Raw genomic sequence first — 26855 nt, forward strand, 5'->3', positions numbered from 1 at the left:
TTTTGATAGGACACATGGCAAGAGTAGCCAAAAAGGACATGGATGGTGACATACGAGCTTATGTGATTGATGGGGAAAGGAATTTACAGGTAGCAATTGTAAATGGGTGAAAGAGGGTAACAAAATCTCTATAAAAGGAGCCCTCCTCTAACTTGTTCAACATCTCTTCCACCATTAGGCCTCATGTTGCTATATCTCTAGTCTCCTCAAGCCTCTTCCATGAGCCTTCTCTCCCTCTTGTAGATATTCTCTTATGTAGATTCTTGAGTCCATCTCTCTCTAGATTATTCTCTCTCTATGAGTAGTCTTGGAGCTTCCGCTCCCTCTTGTACGTACGAAACCTCTTCTTCTCCCTTATGTTTATAGTATTTTGAGTTGCATTGAAGTGTAGTATCACTCTATTGGTAATGAAGGTCACTTCAGGTTCTCTCTCTTAAGTGTCTCTTTCCTTTTTCCATTGTTTTCTCTTCCAAAGTGCTCAAAAGTGTTGTCATTCGGCCACTCATTGCACATACATGGTTTATCTATTTCCCAAGCCATAAAGGGAGCTCTTACTTCCCTCCTAGGCAACCTCTATGGGACTTGGATCATTGATGAAGTCTAAGCATGGAGGTAGTATCCTCCCAAGTCAGCACCAGTAGAAGGAGTAGGTGTTTTTCATGATAGTTTGACCCCCTATCAGTATTTTGTTCATAACTTTTCGCTCGATGGTCTGATTTGGACCAAACTTATATAAGTGTGAAGCTCTTTTTAAGGATCATCATCTTAGATCTTCAGTTATTGTATTATATGTCAAACCGAAAATCTATGACTCTCTGTGTGTGACTGTTTCTTTTCAGACAGTTTTTACCCTCGTCCAGTAAACTGCCCATATCTTTCGACCGCTTCTCTGTTTCTTACGAAACTTATATCAGAGCAAAGCCCATTTTAAGGCGCATCTCAATATGTGATTGAATATTTTATATCATGTCTCTGCTGAAAGTTATGGGTGTTTGTGTCTTATGATAGTTTGGAGAGTGTTTTGAGCCAAGTGTAAAGGTGTTGATGAAGGAGGTGCAATGTTTCCTCGGAACCTACCCATCCGATGCAATCAGCCCCTTCAAACTCCTCAATATATATCGGTTCATGTCATGTTGAGCTACAAGATCTTCTTTCAACAACGTATCGCTCTTCTCTTTGGCGCAGGCCGACTTGTTGAGATTATGGCCTCTATTGATCGTTTCCTTCTCCCTATGCTTGAGTACAACATCACTTGGGATGTTACCATCTTCATTCTCATCTAAGGGAGGAAAGTATGGTATGGTCTCTTGGTATAAAAAGCTTCTTTTAATGTCCCTTTCCTAGTGATAACTATCTCTATCACTCAATTCGAAAGTAGTAGGAAGTGAAGAGGTGCGTGAAGTTTATTACCCCCAACTTCATGTCACAGGCGCATTTCAGGTATGTAAACTATCGCCTTCTAAATTAGTCTTTGCTCAAAATGTAATAAATTTAATATCATATATCTTGCAAACCTATGGTTTTAAATTATAGGTGAAGATTGAGGACCATGCAGTACTTTATTGGGTATTTCATCAAATAGATATACCATCAATTATCAAGAGTCGAGTCCAAGGATGCCATCTTCATGTTCCAGGGAAGGGTGATTTTCAAATTGAATGGCATATGGCAACAGGTGACCTGAAGACACTGAAGTGTATGTTCAATATAAGCAAAGGGGGTAACTCAAAATCTCCTTGCTTGTACTACAACGAACCAACACATGTCCTAGATTCACATGTCCTAGATTCTAAATGGTGGAAAAGAGCACCCAACAGAGATAAAGTAGATAAAAATTTCAAAGTAGTTGCTAAGATCCCATTATGCAATGTTCACATTTGTACATTGCATGCATTATGTAGGATCATTAGAAACTTGTTTTCCTATATATTGGATTTGCATGGAAACTTCGCCCTAAGAGCAGAAGAAAAGAGGCACTACCAATCGTTAGAAGCAATGCTATCATAAATTGGTCTCCATGGAGGAGATGTACATATTTGAAAGGATCTTTAAAAATCTACAAATGGAAAAGATGTTCCTATCAAGCTTGGTGGAGTAAAGGTTAGAAGATTTTTGTGTCATCCAGAGAAAAAAAAAAAGGCACTAAAACAACATACATATCAAGGATAAAGTATAACTTGTGGAGAAAAGTCCACAATGCTGTCAAAGATCATCAAGCAGATGGATTGTCAAGAGATGTCAAGGTAGAAGTGTGGAAATGCTTAGATAAAACTTTTTGTTTTTTGTGACCAAGCCACCTTTAGCAAAAATGATCAACAAGAATTTGAAGAAGTGGTAAAGAGTTTTGGAAAGGCAATGAAAGAGGCTTGGACAACATGTAACATCACTCATTACATGGTAAGAACAATATCCTATTTTCCTGCATGTTTTTTTTTAAACAAACAATCTTAGTTTTATATATTCTAATGCCCACTTGCCTATGTATCAAAATAGCATATAATCTACAATCACCTTCCTTTCTTTGTAAAAGAATATGGGTGCCTTGCAATTTGGTCCACACAGGGAATGGATAAATCACACTACATGGCACGAAATGCATTCTTTAGACATACACAACATTTTGGAGGAAAACAGAAAGCCAATAGTTTAAAAGAAGTGTTCCAGTGGTTCTATCAAGGAATGCTACAAAGACTTCAAGCCAAGAAGAAAGTTAACACATCATAGGTTAAGCTAGCTTTCACGTTGGCTCAAAAGGAAAGGAGGTAGATTTTGGAGAACTCAAATGCAACACAAAGACATGCTAAGTGGAGACACTCAAAGATATTGTAAATCACAAATGGGTAGATAGAAGCTAAGTGCTAAACCTTGATCATCAATTGGTGTCACCAAATGTAACAAAAAAAAATTTGCAATGACCAAGACTTGGATCTTTCATTCATAAGAAGTCATTGTATGCAACCATTAAAATATTTGAAATGTACTACATATATTTCTATTTCAAAATGTACATTGTTTTTGTCACAAATACACATAAACGTAACTAAGCCATTCTAAAATGATAGTGTTCTCACAATTCAAACTTACTTCTATCTCGTAAAATATACAATGCCATACAGGCTATCCTTCCAATGGCTTGCCAACTTTGCTTGGAATCTTTCTTTTGACTTTGATTGGAGACCTTTTTTTCTTGAGTTGAGGAGCAACTGAACTATTTTCATCTTGTGCAAGAGTTGTTGTGCTTGCAGTTTGCTCTCCAACTAATTTGTCGGGAAGGGCCACCAAAGAAGGCTCTTGATTCCTAATGAGCTTATGCTTTCCATAAGCTTCCAAGGAGAGGGGATCCTTTACACCACTAGTGCCCAGGCATTATATGTCAAAAAGTAGCCAACTCTTGAGCCTTGCTTTCTAGTATAACACCCAAAAATAAGTAAAGCAGACTTCTTCTCTATCAGTATGATCTTATCTGTTTGCCACGATATAGGATGAGCACACAAAACTTTTGAGAAACACTTGAAAAAATAAGAAGAGCAACCCCATCGTTGCTAAGTAATTTGCTAAAAATCAATATCTTCGTAGCAGATAGGTCTTTAATATAATGAGAAAGGCTTGATAGTTTACCAAGCCTAGGAATTCTACTTCCAACCGCCCTCAGGAGGAATATGTCATCTTCGACGAACAACTGACATATGCAAAACACACTTTGATTTAAAGCAAACCATCAAATTGCATATCTAAACTCCAAATGCAAGCAAGGTAGGTTCCTTATCTCAATATTCTCATCTTTCTCTAGTATATCATCGTTAAACAAGGAGATACCCATCTCCTCCTTCCCCTCGGAGCTGTCAGTGATATCCAAGCTTGCTATGAGGTTCATTCATGCTTGGGTTTCCTAGAAGATTGTCTCATCCACCTCTTCATACATTTTGGCTTGCTCAAAATAGATGGACAATGCTTCCAAAGCATCGAGTTTTTCCTTCGGCTCTAACAAAGGATCGTCCTCAATCCTTACTTCCTTGTCAAACCTACAAGATTGTGCAATAAGGGCAATTGCATAATCTTCTCTCAAATTAAATAAGCATTGTATGTCATACAGCAAGACATACTCTTTTCCCTCAATATTGAATGAGGGAAGAATGGGCACAATGAGGTCAGAGCTCTTAGCCTCAATGTCATCCATTATGACAGCATCTCTTAGGGTCTCCTTTTTTAAGGCCACTAGGTCCAATGCTGCAACTGCAAGCTCTTCCTCTGTCGGGTTCATCTTGTCTTCCACTTCTGGTAGATCTGACTTTTCCTCTATTTTGTCTTCCTCATCACTATCCTTTGAGTCCTCAATTGATCCATCACCATAGTGTACATACATGGCAAATGCAAGTGCCTCTTCAAGTATCAATTGCCCTTGTGTACAGTGCATATTCCCTTGTGGTAGTCTTCAAAACTATCAAACACCTTGTGCATTTGATACCTCATCCTATCGTTTGCAACAATGTCTTTGACATGTATAAAAGTCTTGCTGTTGATAACTTTTGATCCTTCAACTGTAAGCTTGTGGAAAGATTCATACATCTCTCCAAGAAAATCCTTGTGCTGTGTCAGAAGAGACTGCAAATCCAGCTCCTTATTGAACATATCATGGTATTTGTGATAGTACAGTTGGCACTTTGACTTCCGCAGGAATTCAAAGAGCTACAGTTGGGGTGACTTCTTTTCCTCGTCCTTTCCCTGATCAATTGATTGTCCACCTTTGTCTGAACCCTTGTCATTGGGCTTTCTTCTCTTCACTTCATCATACAGAATTTAAAAATGAGTCTTGCACATATAGCTAAAAAGAAACAAAAGCACTCATATAGAAATTCTTACCAGAAGATTCCTCCTCCTTTACAGCATAAGCTAAGAGGTCAATGGTCTTCCTGATAGGTCTTGGTGCATCACCTGCATCACCTAGATGGTTAGCTCCTCCTCTTTGAAAGTTTGCAGAAAAATGCGATATGACTGTCTTTATAATTAAATAGAATGAAATCTCGTTTTCTAGCAAAAAGTCCTATTGATGCAAAAACATCATGTCCAGAGAAAATTCAGGTGAATCTGCAAGATAGTTGTCTTGATCATTCAAAAGATGAAGCAAATGACAATTGAATTAGATAGATAAAGAAGACAATTGGAAAGGTAGATCAAGACTATGGTGTATTTAAGTACCTGTATCCTCAGCATGAGTCACGTTCCACAGTAAGCCCTCAGCATGAGGCACATTTGACAGTAAGTCCTCAATAGTCCTATCTACATTAGCACAGATTGATTCTACTGATGTACATCCATCACTTTCATGCATGGTTATGACTCCATCTTTTGCGATAGATGCTGCAAATACTCAGTAGGAGTTCACCAGTGATCATGCAATTATTCAGCAGGTAAGTCCTCAGTATGAGCACTCACATGTTCTACCACATGCAGAGATACATGCCACAACACATTCAGCTCCTTAGGTGATTACATTCTAGCATCCTTCATTGATGCTTTCACCTCTGATACAGGTTCATCACTTTGGACACAGTTTCCACGAGCAGTACGGATCAACAGATCAATCTTCAAAACATTCCAGCATTGGATCAGTCATGTCACATTGCATCCTTGGATCTAGTTATCACCACCACCCCTTTTAATCAATAGATCATTCCTCAACACGAGGATACCTATGCATTAGTGTGGTCCTACCCTAGTGTAGTAGACATCATCAGGTTTAGCCATAGCACAACCTGGGGAGACTTAGTGTTTCAGCATGCACTTATGGCTGTCGTATACAACCCATACTTGATTTAGATTAGTGGTTGGATCCATGACTACAGATCAATCCCTACATCACCATTTGGCACCGCATATACCTGAGGAACATCTTATGTACTCTCACTTGTATTTTAGGCTTCTAGGCCTTTACACTGTTACTCGGGGGGGTCACTCATCATATGTAATCCTATCACGTGAGTTCAACAAAAGGATATTTTTTATTTCTAAAATTTACAGAAATAAATATACATAAGGGACTATTTAAAATAGTTTTGGAAAAAATTTACAGATTTGTATAGAAAAGGGGTACATTTTATTAATGAAAAATTTATACAGATAAGGGATTTTAGAAATATGCCTTGAACGCACATGGTATAGAGGGTTTATACATAGTGACCCCCCCGAGCACTGTTAGCTCCTTCTTAACGAGCCTATGACAGATGCTACATACCATGCCGACAGATGTCTAACCATGCACACATCAGACGACCTTCAACTCATGACAGTTGAGCATATGGGTTTGACAAGTTGCCATACCTTGTCATTTATACAGGCCTCTTCTTCAGCAGAGTAGCATATCATACCTGTGCATTCGGACCCAAAATTTTCAACCCCTGGATTACTCTGTCCACACCGACTATGTGGTTTTCTTCGACCCCGCATCATATGATAGAGATTACTCTACTACAACATACCTCCACCATTGTTGTCAGTTCTTTTGGGTTGGTGACACTCTTGTCTGTCACAACCTACTAGATCACATCCCCATCAGTACATCGACTAGCTTCACATCCGGATGCCTCTTCCACAAAGCAACTGCATAGTCCACGGTGATAGATGACATGTTCAGCTTTGACATGTTCAGCATGCAGCCATACACATGGTTCTCCACGGTCATCTTTTAATCAACTAGTCTTCGATCTAGGTGGACTTTATTTTCTGCATATTTCTTCCTCTTCCCTTTGGCCTATCTTCTGGGTTTTATTCCCAAAGTAGAAGGATGACCCACAACATAAGAGGGGGAAATCCACATCATGTACAGGATCATAAGTTGTACTCATTATACATGCTTCCACTACATAGTCACTGTGCTCACACATGCACATACTACTCTGATTCTAATTTTCAGTTTTGGATGCTATTGTATGCACCAAACGAAATCCACAAAAAGGTCTTGTACATGCACCCTCTACTTACCCATTGCAATTTAAGAGGGGGTTTTGAGGATGGTATAAATTGCACCATACCTCTAGGACATAGGGGCAAACCCTAGCCCTAACCCTAAGGGGTTCACATGTATATATTCATGTTATGTTCAATACAACTTAGTGTACAGGTAGCTATATCGTGTTCACTCCTCTCCCTCTCTCAATTCCACTATCAAGTACTTGCATGGAAACATGACCATCATTTGCTCGCATTGCCTACAACCTAAAGATGCTGTGCAGGCTTTTTCCTCCAACCAAAAGACAGCTGGCCACGTAATTACAAATGCAAGAGATGAAATCTCACTACAAGAATGTCTACAAGATGAGAAACTTCATGAGTTCAATGAGATTACAAAACGAACTAGGATAATGATCACAAAAAACATAGACTTGACTTTAGGATTAGCCAATGATGTGATTGCCACAATCACTAGCATCTAGCACTCATTGAAAAGCAAGTGACAATATCATGGCTATACATGCAGTTGTTAAGGCTAGGGAAAGAGCCTTAAAGTGATGAACATGAGAGAGAAAGAGACATTCATTTTGCAAGAACCAAGTATAGCGGGCTGTGGCAATCGCTTTTGAATGTTTTGTGTTTGATACTGGACAAGTTTTTGGTGATATTGTAAATATTTTGATACTACAACTTTGACATTGTAAATATTTTGATACTGGACAAGTTTTTGTTGATGGAATATGAATTCTGCATTAGCTTTGCATATGAATTTTAAGGTGAAGAAGTTTTTGATAATCAGGATAATTTTGTTATTGTTGTTTAGATTAATGTTATTATAGTGATTATTATTATTAATGTTTAGATTAATGCTAGGATTGTTGTTTAGTTTAATGTTAGGTGTTTTGTGTTTAAATGTTGTCTAAATGTTAACGGAATGTTTTTTGCAAACGTTTATTTGAAAATTTGAATAAATGTTAGTATTTTGAGTTTAAATATTAAAGGAATTTTTCTTTGTAAATGCTAGCAGTATTTGTGTTTGTTATTTGTTTATATATCTAGGTTTATTTATTTTTAAACATGGTTAAGTGTTTTTAGGTGTAATCAAGTGTTTTAGTAGGTGCAGTCATGGATAGGAAATTTTGTCTTTGAAAGAGTCCAAAATGCTAAAGGAATTTTTCTTTGTAAATGCTAGCAGTATTTTTGATTGTTATTTGTTTATATATCTAGGTTTATTTATTTTTAAACGTGGTTGGTTAAGTGTTTTTAGGTGTGGTTAAGTGTTTTAGTAGGTGTAGTCATGGATAGGAAATTTCGTCTTTGAAAGAGTCCAAAATGGACGGCGGAGATTCATCCTCCGCCGACCACGGATCTTTTTAGATCAGATAGAAGGAGGAAGCCCAAATCCGATTGCATACATTGGATGAAAATAGCAGTCTCATCAATATTCTGCATCACAAGTTGGCAGGGGATTTCTTCCAAACTGTTTCTTTCGAAATGTGTATGATTGATCTTTTGGATGATTGTGATGTATTGTAGCACTCCGGCTTGGGTTTGCTCCTTCACATGCATGCTCAAAATGATCTTCGTCCATCATTGCCGCCACTATATTAACATTCGAATTTTGAAGACCGATTATTTTTTATGCATGGCAATTCTTTCGGTCCATCGTTGATATGGGCTGCTCCTTCTCTTGCATAACGGATTGCTTATTCTTTACTTCTGATGCTTCTTTCCACGAATAGCCAATCAAGCAATCCTCCTGGTCAAGCTTTGAAACCATCCCGATCAAGAAATCTCCACCTCGAATTCAATATGCATCTCTTCTATGCATTCCGTCCCCATTCAATCGACATCATCAAAGAAAGACAACCGCCATCCTTTCTTTAAAAACATGTGCTTTCTTATCACGAGCAAGAAATAGAGATCCAAAATTCGATAATTGACTTGTAGGATCTCCTACCAACCGGAACTGTTTAGAGTGATCGGATATTTTAGAATACCTCCACATAGATTGCCTTCACATTCACACAGATTGCCTTCATATTTGCAGAGTAAATTATAGCCACTTCCGCTGCCAGTGATCGACGGACTCAGGTAATATGCTTCTCCGCCATCTCACTAAGACCTCTACATCTTAAAACCATTGGGATTTGCTTGTTCAATACAAAGGTGCCTAATTCAAAGAGTACATGTCAAATGCTAGAACAATGCGACACCATTGCATACTTCTGAATGTCGGATACACTGAATCACTGAACGTTGACAGATTTCATCGATAAAAAGCAATCAAGAGAGAGAAAGACTTCACGGCCTCCTCTCAAGAAAAATGGCCTCTTCTCATCTACGAAATCTTCACCTCTCTCTTCTTGCTCTAGCTTGTGTCATTGGCCATGTCCTTCATTGATGCTTTGTTGTTGTGCTTTATTCTTCCACTTATTTTGTTCCCAAATTCATCATGTTACTTCGATGCTCTAAAATCATTCCTCAACCCTCTTGAGTTGTCTACTTCATTCTTTACTGGTTCCCTCCATACACTCATTTCATCTCTTCTTCAAGTAGTATGCTCTCTCATGGGTTGCTTCATTTCCCAAAATAGGTAGGTCTCTTTCCTCCGGAGTGCTGAATGCTCGAACCAACTGTAGGATCGCTAGTGTTAAGGCTAGGGAAAGAGCCTTAAGCCTTAAAGTGATGAAGATGAGATAGAAAAAGACATTCATTTTGCAAAGATATAGCTGGCTGAAAATGCATTGCAATCCATTCATTTCATTCCATCCTCCAAAGATACGTGAGACAAGAATGAATCGACTACATGACAAAAAGGTAGGTAAGGAGTTCAAAGCCCCCAAAATCCACGCCCCTTCACGTCTCATGTGTGAATAAACTTTGAGGTTGACCACTCTCAACCTTAGAGTGAGTGTACACACTTCAATGCATATTCCATAGAACATATTTACAGCATTATCAATAGTCATTTGATATAACGTTGCAACCAGTCGTCTTGGAAAGAAGCACGCACTAGAGTAAATCCATCAATAGCCAATGGTACCACAAGACAATGTTTCCAATCACATCGCCTATCACACTCGCCTATGTTATCACTAAGCACAAGGCACAAGGGTGCATGATCTTAATCAAAGCCATGGTAGTCATTCCAGAAGCATTCATGCCCAGCCTAGCATACGATGTGCTATCCATAGTTACAGCATGATGCAATCTCCAAGCTCTAGGACACGTGATACCAAATGGCTTCCAACTCGTCCAATTTTAGAAGGTATTACATTTCTAGCTAGAAGAAGCAAATATGAACTTAACAAAATTCTATCTTTGATTCCACACTTTCAGACCGACCATCCGAACACTAGTTGTAAACTACATTGTCATCCAATTCACTAAAGCTAATTCTTGACATATTGATTAGCATCTGATCCCAATACATACGCTATGTTGCAATTATTTGACCTGTACAAGTCACAAGTGAGCATGAAGCCAACAACAAGAAATAAACAACAAACATGCTGCTGCTTATCAACAACATAGTTGAGGCTGGCAAACAATGCTGGTTAGGAGCCAAGTGCATACATTCGACGGTTCCCTTCATACACAAAATTGGATGAGTTCATTCAACAATGCAAGTAAAGACTTGCAAATAAGGAGTACCTTGACCGATTTGCAAATGGTAATGTTTCAAACTATCATGACGAATCAACAACTACAACAACAATAGATTTTTACTAATGACTATCTAATGAATTGACTTGCAAGACTTGTGAAGAGTATATTAAGGCAACTTGATGTAAACATCGATGAACCCAATCTATACTTGCTGAAATCTGAAGTGCAAGAATTACTCGACAACAAAGCAAAGGGAGTATCCTACTACTGCATTGAGTTACTGTACTACAACTTTAATGTCTTGCTAAATCACCTGACACCATTGGATTGCAAGACAAGGGCTGATATTTTGAACAACTTTATGAACGACTTTGGATACAAACATTCGAACGGAAAAGTCCATTGACAATGGAGAAAGTAACCAAATTAATAGCGCCTAATGTAGCGGAGGAGTGATTCGGACTAGGTATAGCCCCGTGCATAAAAAAAAGGTAAAGGTATACAATTCCCAACCCCATCTTGATGCTTTCAATATTCATTGTATAATTGTAGTAAGAAAATAACTACTTATTTTTTTAAAAAAACGTAACGACATCTTGAATGTTGGCTTGGCAGTGCAAATAGTAGACTCGCCGATGATGAAGGATGTCGATGCATGCTCGGCAAATCGTCTTGTAGTCTATTGCATAACCTACAAGCGTAATGGAAAGAAATACATGCGGTATACTAGTGACTTGGTGACATGCATATGATGCCACAAACATCGACCGCCAGCTAGGATGAGATTGGACATAAAATAATACATCCCTTTTGATGAAAAATTTAGTGTGGACATATTGACAACGTAGATAAGGCAATTACATCTAAATAAAAACACACAGCAACGTTGATTCAACTAGCAATAGCAATCTCAATAACACCTTCCTTTTTTTATAAAAAGTATTACTAAACACACCGCAACATTATATCAATCATTCATGGAATTTTCGAAGGATCATTCTGCTCAAGGATTTATCGTGTCTATTTTACTTTTGTTATTGATCTTTTAACTACAAATGTATGCAACAGTTCTGTTACTTTTAATAATCAATAAAAATTAAATTTCAAATAGAGATTGAGGCCGATCTGGTCATACAGTACTAGTTAACAGTTAAAACTTACACTAGAAATTCATAAAAGGAGTTTCAATCTTCCACTATAAAACTACCTCTCCAAAGAGGCACTCTTGTGTGATTTTATCATTGTGTGTTTTGTTGTTTCCACGAGATAAAAACTCTAGTCTAGTCTCTCATGCCAAAGGCATGAAGAGAGTCCCATAATCACAAAGGCATAGCCATTTGAAGCTCGTGTTGGCAATGGTTATGACTTTTCTCAGGTACAACCTTTCTTCTTCTCCACTTTGAATGGCTGGGGTTGGCAGAAAGCCAATCCCAACCGTCCGATCTAAAAAAAATATTAATGGGAATGCATGCTCCCTAAAGTGATCGGCTCCATTCAATAAGTGTTTCATCCAAAAGGGTATTGCTTGGGTAGCACCCGACGACTAGTAGTTAACACCTACCAATGAACACCTACCTCACGACTAGCTCCTCTTAAATATTCACACGTGATTTGAACATGCGATAAGATGTCATACGATAGACTCATCAAAATGGTGCTTTGGCATGGGGCGCCACGACACGGCCGTTTGATCGAGAGCCCATCAATGTTCCGCAACTAGCACGACCTCTCCACCACAAGATTCAACTTTCTCATCGACTGCACAATCCATGCCATGTGTCGCATTGGTGCCGCCTCCCACATCTGTTGAGGACCGAAAATTGCTTCCAGCTGTTGGCAATGGGTTGGAAATTGGCAAAACCAACTCTCGGCCTTTTGATCGGTCGCTAGTTTTGTCACTTTCCTTCCCAAAGCCGCCAAGAGGTGATTCCCTACATCAATGGTTGGTGTCCACGAAAACAAGATCCCAACCGTTGGATACACTTTCTTTCATCATGGGAATATGGGTTGTTTGCTGATTTTCACCGACTCCATTATCAAGAATCCCATAAACCCCTAACTTCGCCCAACTACTAACGCTTGCAAGTCGACAATTTGCCACCGTGAGTGCCAAATAAAGGCCGCTGTTTCAAACTAAGGACCATTAATTGAGAGCAAAGAGTACACCAAATTCCCTCGAAGTCCAACTGAACAGGGTAAAATCCAATCATGCTCAGTGATGGAACCAACACAAGCCTGGAAGAATTCCCGACCAACAAAGCGAAATCCCTTGGAGTGTAACTTGAACCATCATCCAAACTCGTCTTCTTCTTTTTTTTAAATTGAAAGTGGCCTTCTCTTATATTACTTAGTGATATCCAAAAGGCATCTCATGCAACAAGTTCTGGAGACGAACTCTATCATTTACCTCTGGCCAACAAGCCACTAACCAACCGACATGGATACCTATATCTACAACCGCCTGCTTACATGCAACAAAAAAATCCTAGCGCCATTCACCAAGGCTTCATATCGGGTCACCAAGGCCTCATATCGGGCTGACCATATTTTATGAAGAGTGGCATATCTGATAAGATCCCGCTCTCCTGCATCCCAGAGGTCTTCCCAAGCACGGATTCCTTTGGCATAAATTTGACCAGCAATTGCCTCATTCCCGACTACAAAGAACCCCCCACCTTGCCAGGTCGCTTGCCACCAGATGGAAAGTCGGAGAGAGTAATCCGCCTCACCAGCTGGTAGCCCTTTCCAAGCTAGCATATAGAGGCCTTCCTTCCACACAGCCACTAGACGGTTGAAGAAGATTCCCTTTATCCCTAGGGGTGACTGAGAACACCTTGTTCCACATGTCCATATCCTGGAAGTGCTTGACAGAGGCCCTGCGAGTGGCATCCTCCAGGAACTCAGTCCAAGGCTCCCTGGAGTCCAGAAACTGAACCCACAGTTTCATCAGAAAGGCTGTAGATCGCCTCTTCAAATTAGAGACGCCAAATCCTCCCAATTTTTTAGGGGCACACAAGACTGACCATGAAAGCCACTTCCACTTAGACTTTTCCAGATAAAGGCACTCAAGTTCTTCTCAATGTCTTGTAGAATGCACAAACAGACAGAATATAAAAGCAGGCCGGAGCCAAGATGTGTTTAAGTGTACATCTGCCCAACAGGTTAAGTGGTACTTTCGACCATGCATCAATCTTGGCCTTAAACTTGGGCCACCACCACATAAACCTCTGTCTGATAGAGATCCCAACGCCAATGGGGATGCCAAGGTGTCTGATAACCTGACCTCTGGCGACCCACTGCAGTCCCGTGTCCTTTATCCAATCTAGCGGCTCCCTCCTGGAGACAAACAAGGCCTGAGATTTTTCCCACTGGATTCTGTAGCCAGAGGCCTCACAGCCCAAAGTTGGTCGCCTTTGTTTGCCTCAGTTGGCACATAGACTGAGCACACAGACATTGGTTCTCCCTCTATATCTAAACTGACCCCGATCGCTAAACCCTGTGGATGCTCGAAGATCTTCGTCGCCCTTAGTTCTTTACGACATAGAATTGCTGTCCCACCCGCGCTCCATTTCCTACATGCAGTGAAGGTATCGAAATCCTTGAAGAGTGCTGCCAGGAAGAAGGCATCCTCCTCTCCAAGCTTGATCTCCTCAAGACAGACTATGTTCACTCTCCATCGACGTATTTTCTCCGCTAGTATCCATCTCTTGGCCTTAAGGCCTAGCCCGTGCATGTTCCATGTCAGTAGCTTGACCTGCATGCTTGATAGAGAGATTAGAGTTGCCCAACACCTCGAACATGTTTTGTCTACCAGTCTTACCTTTCTTTCCGCTGCTCTTACCCGAGCTGTTTTCCTTTTGAGGGTTTTTTTTTGAGAAGCTTCGAATGTCCTCCTTAGAAAGGCCAAGCCTTTGAGGCAGAACCAGCTGCTTCACTGAGGATGTCTCTCCCAACGGGGATGCTCTGGAACTACCACCAATGCGGGAGATCTTTGGGGGCCTTGCTTTTGATACGTTCTTCCGCTGTCTTCTCGGGGTCGCCATGCCCGGTTTGCCCTTTCTTTTGCGCCACAGCCACTTGCGGGGCTTCCACTTGCATTTCGCATACCGGGGTATCACCTTGAGCAACCTCCTACACAAGCTTTATGTGGCCATTGTCTTGCTAAGTGGCCGATTTCTCTGCATGCGAAGCACGCGTTGGGGAAGGGACTAAACTTGATTTGGATCCTAATAGGTTCGAAAGACCCCGAGTTCAGCTCGGGTGGTTTCTGGAAGATATCCCACAGTATACAAACTCTGGGGGTGGGGTTTGTCTCAACCGCCCAAGGCCGGGGGCCAAAAATGACTTGCCCAAGTTACTTTGCGACCTCATGAACCACCGGTTTGAGCATGAAGGGGGGACTTGGGAACCAAGACCGGACAGACATTTTGAAGCTCAGTGGCTGGGTAAGCCACAGCATAACCGATCGAGCCGTAGAAGGGGATACTACCCCGGTCCAAGATCTCTTCCACCATTTCAGCAGAGTAGAGACGGAGCAGGTAGAAGCCTCGTCTGACATAGGATACACGGACAATACCGAATCTACGCATGGCGAGACTCGCCCTCCATCTTTCCAAGTTTGCTTCCCGGTAGGTCTTTCCCATGAAGTATACGAAGATGCCCTTTTCTCTTACCTCATCATATTCCCTTTTAAAGACCACCGCATCACCAGGCATGCCCAGGGCGAGTTTCCCAAGGCCGCTGGAGATCTCCTTCGTGACACCTTGCAGGTTAGAGCCATCGTCCTCTGTAACCTCCATATCGTCCTCATCCTCAGATTCGTGCATGTCAGCTGCACGAGAACCTGGTCATCCTTGGCTCTCTTCGCAGCAGCGGGAGACGCGGAAGGGGACTTGGCTTTCATGGAGCCTTACATCGAAAGGCCCCTTGGGGCCAAAGAGACAGGTTGCGAGGGGGAAGCCGAAGCTCAAAGCTCGAAGCCAGCTCGTTCCTGCCTTCTTCCCTCAGCTACTCATGCCATTTATCATCCAAACTTGTCTTCAAAAGGAATGCGGCCCATAAACAACATAAAGAAACCACATGAATGAAGTCGATTGTATTCACGGTACAAAGAATCTGCAGATATTGAGACTTGAGCTTTAAAAACTTGAGACTTAGAGGGTGGGACCCGTAGATGAGTGTTAATATCTTGGATATCTTGAGCGAGGCAGTTGTACAATACCGGATGAGCAACATTGCTCCACTCGCCATGCCTAATCACATCAGCATAGGAGTCCGGAACCTCCACCACGCTATCAAGATCATCGTTGTGGGGAGCCTTAGCTGTTCAAGCGAGCGGCATTGTCCAAGCGGCATAAGGGACACTCACCTCTTTTAAATGCTTCAACACCTAGTGGAAAATAACTTGCCTTCTGCTTTGACTAGGTGCTCCCCTAATTTCACTGGTTGCTCCCTGTTCATTTAAATCTGCACTAAGACATAGAGATTTGGTCCAAAAGGCCATGCTCCACGCCTAATCTACTCCATTAGATAAAAAACCCATCCAAGGGCTTGCACGACATGCTAGATCTGTGCCATTGGATTGAAAACCCATCCAAGGGCTCACGTGATGTGCCTATTCTTCATTGTTAGATTGTGCTCTTTCATCCAATGGCTCAATGCACCCATCGTGTGATAGGTGAATGCATAGACCCGAGCCATCTGATGCGTGACATGTGTCACGCTACCTCGACACTAGGAATAGGCCAACTGACGACCGATCTATGTGGTAAACAACGATCATGTTCCATAGAGCAAAGTGGACACTGAGGCTCTCTCTACGACCCGAGTCTATGGCATTTCAAGTCAATGTAGCCAGGCTGTCTCTAGCCGGTCGCCGGTCCTTGGTAAAAAACCGGTCACCGATCCCAGGTGAAACACCGGGGCAACTGGCAGGCGGCCACGAGCGGGCCCGGTTTCCTCGCGGATCGGAGCCGTGAGATGCGCTAGCATTACAATTCTTAGGCACAGGTGAGGTTCCGAGGACGAAGAGCTCTAAAAGAATATTGAAATGAAATTTGAGAACAGTTTCATTATGGCTTCCTTTGTTCCTTCCATCCTCCTCCTTCTGGCTTTCCTCCTCCGAGGCCTCTTGCCTTCGCTTGCTTGGGGTGCTTATGGCCATTACGCCACTTGCTCGCTTGCCCAGGTAATCTTTCCTCTTCTTCCATGGCTGCTTCCCTTCCAATCACGCCTGGTTTCCCCCCCTAGATTGCCTCGATTTTCGTTTTCATTTGCCCCATAAATTTCTTCATTCGATCGAAGCCTTTAACATTATCTACGTTCTGGCACGCCTGGCAGAAATTGTTCAGCCCAGCGACTCAGGATGCCGTGCAGAATTTGCTTCCCGACTATGCAGAAGGCAACCTTGCCAGCCTTTGTTCATGGCCTGATGAGATCCGCTGGAGGTATCGATGGAGTAGTGCGCTGCATTACATCGACACGCCTGATTTTCTGTGTACTTACAACTACGATCGTAAGTTAGCTTACAAACAGAAATAAACTTTTCCTTATTAAAGAAGCTAGTTTTTCCCCAAATGCAAATACTATCATCTTTGTGTGTAGAGATGAAGGTGATTGTCTAACATTTGGCGAGGGTATAAATCGAGGTAGGTGATTGCCATGATACATCGGGCGCTCAGGACAGGTGTGCTGCGGGTGCAATAAACAATTACACTTCTCAACTTACCACGTACTTCTCAGAGTCAGAATGTAGAGTTTCGTCTCCCAAATTCTACATTTTTTTAGTTACCTAAATTGATATGTACATATTTCACAAGACTGTTGTTGCAGTGTATTTTGAAAAAGATCGATTGGCTTAACTCTCGTTTTCTTCTTTCTTTCAGACAATTTGACTGAAGCTCTGTTGTTTCTCGCACACATAGTGGGGGACATCCATCAGGTTAGATCTAGTTTCTAGGAGAACTGACTTTGCATTGGGAAAAAGGACTGGTAGCAGCGGTTTTTCCAATATGAATGTGCTTGGAAGAACACTATCCGTGGGTTCAAGCTAAAATTCTTTCCAATTGGTTTCTTGGGTACTATTTTGGATCTCAGGTCTCAAGGCACATTTTCTTTTGAGTATATCTTTGACGGTGTGCACTTTAAAAAAAATGTAATTTCAGAAAACCAAAACAACCAATCCCCCTTCCTCCCTTCTCCATTTATTTTCCTTCTCTTTTTCCATGTTACACCCTGCATGCTAGGGCAAAGACCATTCAATGCCACTAAATGGGGCTCGTAACTGTGAGTATGTCAAATTAAGGAATTATGCCTAGTCTAGGGTAGTCTTACCGCATCATACGGTGGAGGATGCCTCTCTCTCTCTCTCTCTCTTCTCTGTTCTTTCTTTCTAATTTCACGATATGTCTGAATATATCCTAGCCTTACGAAGGTATATCACATATGCTGCACACACAGAGCGTAATGCATAAATGGATAGAGCATGCCTTCTATATTTGATAACACCCCCTTTCAAGGATAATCATTACCGCTAGCACTGCCTTCCAAATAAATGCACAGGTGTTTGTATCATTCTGGCCCTTTTTGCAATTTTGTGTGATAAGGCACGTTCTACCTTCAGGAATGCGATACCCTCCCAAACTTTTCCACAGTCTCTCACTGATCATAGGAAAGGCTTTTGTAACTGAGGCTGAAGTAATTATTGTTGAGCGTACCCAAGTTTGCAATTTCGGATGCTATGAATGAATTATTTGCCCTCCCCTGCCGTCTGTGGCAGCCTCTGCATGTAGGTTTCACTACAGACCTTGGAGGAAATACAATAAAAGTTCACTGGTACAAGCACTCGGTAAACCTGCATCATGTAAGGCAAATCCCTCTTTTTACTTTCTTGTCTTTAATTGATATGCAATAGATGAACTTCTTTCTATGAAGCAATGCCAGTTTGGCTCACAAGTTTTTTGGTGAGAGCTTACTCGCAAAAGGATTGTGTATCCGTGTTCTCCCTTCTCTTTCAGGTATGGGATGACGATATTATTGCGACCACAGATACAAAGTTCTATGAGTCTTCTATTGAAGGCTTAGTACAAGGCCTCAGCAAAAACATTACGGTGAGCCTAACTTTGTTTTCGAATTCATAAGCACGCATGCTGTTGATCAGTTTGCTTCTTTTGGCTGCTTTTTGTCTTTTACTTATTCTACCCCTTTCCCTTCACTGCAGGCCCCCATCCCTGCAACATTGTTGCATGGACATGGATAGAATGTGTCAAATTCATTTGATCTTGTAGATAAAACATAGGGCAGTTGCTTGCTATAGGCGAACGCCCTTGCGGAGCAGATCTACCCACGAGATCATGTAAAGACACAACCCAACTGTGTGTGCTTACTGATCAGTGAAGAGAGCAACGCAGATCTGAAAGAGAACTCAGATATACAGCCAAAATGGAATGTATATATCAATTGTGGAAACCAAGTACAAAAACTGCCAACAGATGTACCAATACAACAACCACTGAGGTAATGAACCAAATGTGGCTCCGATTGCTGCACCCTCTGAAGTGTATGACTCCTCTTAGCCATGTGCCTCTGTAGGTTTCAGTAGCTACTCAAAGACAGAGCACGTCAGCAAAGTTATGCTCTATGTTTCACTGCAGACAAAACTCCCTCCTGTGCACCTTATGCTCTCACATAGGATGTACCCATGCACCTAGGTGTGCTCTAGATCGCTGGGACTTCTGCTCCTGCAAGACTTGACTCCTCCGCGTGTACTCTAGGGGGTAATGAAACCCTCCTTTGAGAAGTGGAGGCAGTGATCCTTGTAGAAGCGGAGCTTCACTGGAAGCTCCCTCGGTTCCAACCAGGTCCTGAAAGTGTGTAGCTGTAGGAGGTCCTCTTGAATGACTTGGTTCATCTCATGGTACCCAAGTGGGATAGATGGAGCAGCTGAGTTGTAGTGGAAAGGAGGCAAACTGTTAATGTGGATTCCTAGTCTCGCAAACCACCTACGTGTCTGTGCATACCAACCCCTCTCATCTCCTCCATCTGCGAGACTCATGGATGCTGCTAGAGCCAGCCATGGTAACCTACGTCGTTTTGATATGCAAGATGCTTGCAGACTCGCTACATCGATCATGATGTATATTTAGCATATACAGAGGTTTTCAGCTGATGTAATTTCTAGCTTCTCGCTTTCAGGTGGTTTTTGTTGTAATATAAACAATCATGGCTTTCACAGTTTCAATATTTTACAAAGAGATTCTCGAAAGAGTAGAATCTCATGCACATCAAAAACACAAGAAAACAATCTCCATGCAAGAGCTATGAAGATCTATATATATCTACACACACACACACACACATATTTATGCATGTATATAATATATTCTCCTTTAAACCTGTGATTTTACTACGCTTTACACAAAGATCGAGCTAGAAGACCTAAAGTTTAGAATCAAAAGCTAGTGGCTGAAGTTTTCAAGCTGAGATTTGACAAAGATAAAGATCATGACATCGGTTCTAAAAAGAAAAGATACACAAAGGTAGTAAGTGTTGAAGATGTTTGCTCTTGGATAGATTTTCTTTTAGATAATCTTTACACACAATAGGTAGTAGATTGAGAAAGTCTAAGATCTAAGAAAACACAAGAATCCCCTCTTGAAGTGCAGTTTCAGGTCACAAGATTCACGAGGCTAGATTCCTTCTCCAAAAGCACAAGCGTCTTTGTACATAGAGTCTTGAAAGTCAGGAATATCTTGTACAAATAAATCATCTATAAAACGCCTAACTTGGCTAAGCTTATGTAAAATGATAGGGCAAGTATTAATACAAATAAGATGTTGCATAAACTCAAATTCATAAGTGAAAAGATAAAAGTTTGCTAAAAAGACGGCACATATAGAGTTTGCTATATACGATAAACGTGAACAACCTGAATATAGTGGTTTACACATTATAAAAATGCCTCACATTGACTCTAAACATTTCTGATTTGGCAAAATATGGAGTCATTCCCAATTCCATAGATTTTCCCGCCTTTGTTCAACTAAGGAGTCTTTTATCAATCAATGTAGTAATTAGATAACTTTCCTATTACACAAGAGGTATAATCCAAGGAAAATAATGAAAAAGGCTTAGATATGAAGTCTTTTATCTGCGGTGTATCGGCCTTAGGTATGTTTAGAATGATTGAACATAAGCGGGGAGCTGAATAGCCCGTTTTTGGCTTGCCCCTGGCAAGGTCTAAGTAATGGTGCTTCATCTAAGAAGCCACATTTCCATTTATGGCCCCATCATTTTCTCCCTGTTTCTCTCTCTCTCTTCTTGTTCTCTCTCTCTCTTGAAGCTAAATTTCCATTTATGGCCCCATCTCCCTTTAAATTTGTCTCTCTTCTTCTTATGCTTCTTCTTCTTCTCAACTTTCAATTTGCTCAAGTAGGCCTCTTGAATGTATTCAACTTTTTCTTTTAGTTTAAAAAAAGAGTTTGATTGAGTATGCTTGTGCTTTCTAAGTTAGGAATGTAATTTTGCCTCTTTGTAGGAAGCGATACATAATTGTAAAGGGTCCTTTTAGCTTTTTATGTTTTAGATAAGAGAGAGAGAGAGAGATTTTATTATTGTTTTTTGGAAGATCTTGTTTCTTTACTTGCTTGCTTAGTCACCTTCTTCCTTTCTTCTTTATTTCTTGTTTTCTTTCTCTTTTGTTTCTTTGACGTACTTTAGTAAGCATTGGGTTTGCCCAAGAGACTCCATGGGTTTTTAGAAACCTAGTATAGCTGCTTATGCTTGGGTATTGATGACGGCATAAATGTTGCTTTGCTTGCTAAGTATGTCTTCCTTTTGTTTTTCATAAAAGTTTTTGTTTACGTCTTTTTTCTTCTTTCTTTTTCTGTGTAGATTTTTGGTCTTTAGAACAACAAAAAATCTAAATTTATATGATTGGACATATTCTAGTCTTACAAAGGTATACACACACACACACATATACTTACACACACACACACACACACACACACACACACATATACATACTTAGATACACATATATATGTGTGTGTGTGTGTGTGTGTGCGCGCGCGCGTGTGTGTGTATATATATGTGTGTGTGTGTGTGCGCCATCTTTTTTTTTTTTGGGTGAAAATTTTTGTTGTTTTATATTACAGAGTCACTATCCTGAAATGGGGTGTGCCAAAATACATCAAGAGAAGATCTCAATATTTGACAAGTATACATCAGTGTCTGTGTGTGTGTCTTTATATAAAATATAAATATAAATATACGCATATATGTATATATGTATACATGTGCGTATGTGTGCGCACGTGTGTGTGTTGGGAGCTGATTACGTCAGTGGGGATATCATAGTAGCTAGTCCCTACTATGCGTGATGGAGTTTATGGTTCTCAACCTTATGAGTGGCTATCATGAGATTGAAACCGCACACTGTGTTGTGTTTTTAGAGGATGAGTTTGGGCATGTTCTTGGATTCATCTCTCTCTCTCTCTCTCGCTCTAATGTGTGTGTGTGTGTGTGTGTGCATGCATGTGTTCTGATTTGATGATATTGTGTTTCTATGGATTTTGTAATGGCTCTCTGCCTTTTAGTATGAAAGTATTTACCCGCCCCCCCCCACGTGCCCCCCTGCCTCTCAAACCTGTGAGAATCAACTTTGGTTTACGAGAATGCATGATTTTTTTGGAATGTGGAGGGAGGTGAAGCTTTAACCCTTTTTTTTTTTGGTGTGCTTTTTTGGACATCATCTCTGCTTTGGCCTTATATCATGATGGACTAGTCTCTTGTGTGTTTTACATTTTTCTTTGGCTTATTGCATGGAGTGGATACTTGCTTTGTATGCAGCGGTATGAACGTGCGTGAGTACTTTTTATAGAAATGTAATTCATGATTTATTAGGTCAGCCGGGTCCAATCAACTCATGGCTTGCCTTCTTATTTCCTTTGTCTTCCTTGCTCTATTATTTATACATATGCTATAGTCTTGTGATGTATGACAGTGTTTGTAAAATTTTCAGGGCAAGTGGAACAACATGACTTTTGAATGGGAGAGTTGTGGACTGGGTGAATTTGCATGCCCGAATATGTAAGTCATCTTGAATTATTGTTTTATACCTAACTAAGAAAGACTGTAGTTGTAGACAATTTCTAGCTCTGTGTCTTTCTTGTTAAACGGTTCTTGATTGCTACCGCATCTTGGAAATCAATTAATTTTTGAGAATTGGATTTCAAATGGTTCTTAGGCAGATTCAACAAAACCTTTCAGGGGGGAGGCATAAACATAGTTTTTCGTGCACTCCAGATGTGGCTGCAGGTTGGAATTTAGACTGAGATTTAGCATTTGTTAGATGTTTAGATCGGGCTATTCATCTTATGTTTTGGTCAGTTTAATAAGTTTGCGAACAGTTAATTACCTTATAAAGAGTACGTTTCCTTCGTTGCAATAACAAGAACAATTTAGCCAGCAAGTATATGGTATAATTTATGCAATGAAGTTACTGCTGTAACATGATTATAAAACAGGTGGGATGAAGGTGTGAGAAGCATGGAATGAGTGAAGGAATGAAATCGTCCCTAGATGTCTTTACAAGAAAGTCCACTCAATGTCTCAAAACTAGGAGACTTAAGTTCTATGTAGAGTTCTAAAGAATATGCCTTAGTTGGCCCCACATTTTTAAGGTAAGGTAAGATTTTGACGAAAAGCAATTGTGCGCTAGTTGTCCCAAAACTTTGCAATGAAAGGCTTGAAAAAATCGTGATAGCCTCAATTCCATAATTGTCTTCAAAACAGTCTGCACAATCCGTTGAATCATGATAGAGCACATGTAATGTTAAGAGGTGGAGCCAATATGGGAAAGTCTTCAGCTACAAAAAGGAGCATAAGGTTTCCAGCAATAAAGGAGATCGGCAGTTAGTTTGAGGAACTGGGGAAAGCTGTATGTGGAGAAAGAAATAAGAGCAATCAAGGTCATGTTGTAAACCAATACTTGGTCTATAAGGTAGTTTCACGTCAAACCTTGGCTCCACACAAGCTGCTCCCACACGTCCAAGATTGTGCAAAGCCACATCCATTAGGTTTGCATAATCTTCTAATGCCCGCATGGCATTACAAGTGTCTTGCCCACCTCATACAGCCTCCCACCTGTAGTTCTTGAGCTACTATCGCCTGGTAATGAGTTTACCCATCTTCTTCAAGCTTCCATTTGCTTTTGGTAGGCATTCTGCTGTTCTATTTTGCTGTCCATGAGCTGCTACGGGAAGAAACTCAGAACTGTGAGCTGTTGCATTCATTATGGAGCTGCCTGTGGTATCCCCCAAAAGGATTGCAAGAATCCTGTGTGTTTTCTTTTTGTTTTGATGTTATAAAAGGCTCCATCATGTGCCTACCCCTGCTTAGAGCAAGGAGGGGTTGTTTTTGTGTAGATTGATGTAGGTTGTCATGAATTGGCAAGCTCTTATATCAAGCCTGACAACATGAGAGATCAAATGTTGGTCTCATTGTGTTCTTTTGTATCACATGATTGCAATTTAGAGCCCAAATCACCATAGCTATTAAGGTGTCTGAGACAACACCAAGGGGGTTCTTTTAGGTAATTCTGAGCTGTGTGTGTGTGGGTGTGTGTGAGTGTGTGTGAGAGAGAGAGAGAGAGAGTTTTTAAATGCAGTGGTTTCACACAAAAAAATTGTGTGTGTGTGTGTGTGTGTGAGAGAGAGAGAGAGAGAGAGAGAGAGAAGTTATTAAAAGGCTTCAAAAGACCAAAGGGTCTATGAGACTAAAAGAAATATGATACAATGATTTGAGAGGTGGAGCCGCTAAGCTGGCATACACACCCATGATGAGTACAAAAAGAAAAGCCCAGAATCATGATTGTAAGGGCATCAATACATAAAGAGGAAAGCTCACCCACAATTGATAACCATGAGATCCACCATGCATAGTAAGGACTACATATGACATCCTCAATTACATCTTCAGCAGTGTGAACAGGTAGGTGCAGACTTTCATACATGCACATATATTACACCCACTCATTTACACCAATCTTTGTTCTGAGTTGATGTCAGAATTCCAGAGCTGGAGGACAGACTTGGTATAATGATGGCTACTCTTGAAGGAGAAGTGTAATGAAACCTTATCTTTATCCAAATTAGAACATTTTTTGAAGATGAGCATCCCGACTAAAAATAGAAATTCCTATCAGAACTTCAGCAGGCCCCCGCTTCTACATCTAGATAACTGGTTGATCAACATAGCAACGTACTTTATTTGAGATCTTTCACAGTTTAAAACCTGTAAGATAATCTACTACGATGAACATTGCTAACTTTTGCCTGCATGTCAATTCCATCACGCACATACTGTAAGATCAGAGAAGACCATGCAGATGATGTGAACATCACATCATTAGATTAGAAAAGTTGCATGCAGATTTTGTGTGTGTGTGTGTGTGTGCATGCATGCATGCAGAGAGAGAGAGAGAGAGAGAGAGAGAGAGAAAGAGATAGAGAGAGAGAGATTCTATTAACGTCCACGGGAGACCAAGAGGTCTATGGGACAACATGGAAACCAACTAGTACATCAGCTTAGGGAGCACACAGGGAAGCTGCAAAGGAAGCTCCCAAGGAGTGCAAAGAGAGATGATATGATTGTATTAAGTCCGCTTGAGACCCCTCAGAATCTATGGGATTGATAACCACTATAAATTAACAGTGGCTCTTTTACATCTGAAATTGAAAAGAAATCTTTACAAAACTTGCTATGCTGTGAGTATTTGCTGAGCTAGCTTATGTGCTAGCGTGAGGACTAGCTAATTTGTTTGCTAACCTGATTTATGTATGTTTGCGCTCATGTGCACACACACATTTATGCATGCGTATGACATACATACATAAATCTCTCTCTCTCTCTCTCTCTCTCACACACACACACACACACACACACATACACACACACACCCCTTTTTTTTAACCACTGTATTTTTCTTTAGACTATTCTCACACACACGTGTGTGTGCACGTGCACACGCACACACACACACGTGTGTGTGTGCACGTGCACGCGCACATTGTGAGTTTTACCCACATAAATACATTTGAAGGTTTAACATTGTGCAAAAATTCTATGTTGGTTTGTTAGATGCACTATGCACCTTATGTCATTGCATTGGTGGTCAATGTTTAACTTGGTGTGTGGATCTTTCTGTTCACAGCTATGCATCAGAAAGCATCAAAGCAGCATGTACATGGGCTTACAGGAACGCAACTCCTGGATCACATTTGGAAGGTGAGTAAGGCTCTTTGCATAATGTAGCACTGCATAGACCTACTGAGTGACAGCCCCGGTTGATTTTCAATTGTATACTTGTCTGGCGATTTGTGAATTTTGATGGAAACGATGGCAGGCTGATGTTTTCTCTGCATAGGCATATGCGCCTGAAAGAGTTTCAATTGTAAATTATTTTTAGAGATTTAGATATTAATCTCTGTATTTTTCCATTGTCTGATCTGATTATTTGATGGGCAGATGAATACTTTCTCACAAGGATGCCAGTTGTTGAGATGCGCCTTGCCCAAGGTGGTGTGAGGCTTGCAGCCATATTAAATCGAGTTTTCAGTCAAGGTCAGGTGTACGCTTCATGATTTGTAATAAGTTGTTACAATCTATGTACAGCCTGAGCTTAATTTGTGGTGTGCAACCACTGTCAAATATTGTGAATACATTGTAAATAATTTTAGCTGGCATTATTCAAATCAAAAGCTTTCACCAGAAAATCGGTGAGTATGCCTGCATAGATGACACTGCACAATTGTGTCTAAATATCTGTATTATGGTATTAGTAAGGATCTATTTGTGCAGCTTCATAGGTGGAATCTATGGGCTGGGTGCCTTTTCTTGTCCAGAGTGCACGGTCAATCCGTTGTGCTTCAGACATCATTTTCGGCTCTATAAGCATAATTAATGTGGTGTGTACATGTACCAATGAGTAGTGTTTATTCAAGTGGCTTTTGTCAATACGTCTAGAGCATAGACACACTTACGAATTCTCTTGCATCTTCTCTATGGATGTAAAAACATAATGCACATCCATGGTTGGAATTTTTTCACTTGAGGGTACCTGCTATGTGATAATTTTGCAAGCTAAATTTCAGCTTTGTCTTCATATGTGTTGTGATACTTGTTTCGATTTGAATCTCCAGTTCCTGTGCATCATACCCTCCTGTCATACCCAGCTTACAATGGACCTTTGAATCCAGTAGAGAAGACTCGTGCAATAAGATTTTCACACCTGA

General features: G+C 40.7%; 1 protein-coding gene across 1 annotated transcript; it reads left to right on the top strand.

Moving 5' to 3' along the window:
- Positions 1–16403: 16403 nt before the first annotated feature.
- Positions 16404–26554, top strand: LOC147895040 (endonuclease 4-like). Its single transcript, XM_087383379.1, has 9 exons — positions 16404–16747; positions 16900–17074; positions 17212–17310; positions 17445–17500; positions 18338–18421; positions 18576–18668; positions 22583–22650; positions 25775–25848; positions 26089–26554. Exons 1-9 carry the CDS (start codon positions 16610–16612, stop codon positions 26202–26204), a joined length of 903 nt encoding a protein of 300 aa, XP_087239505.1. The 5' UTR covers positions 16404–16609; the 3' UTR covers positions 26205–26554.
- The last annotated feature ends 301 nt before the right edge of the window (positions 26555–26855 follow it).

Source organism: Dipteris shenzhenensis, chromosome 13, assembly GCF_047967505.1.
Source record: "Dipteris shenzhenensis isolate YYH24624 ecotype China chromosome 13, Dip_SZ_1.0, whole genome shotgun sequence".
Lineage (NCBI taxonomy): Eukaryota > Viridiplantae > Streptophyta > Polypodiopsida > Gleicheniales > Dipteridaceae > Dipteris > Dipteris shenzhenensis.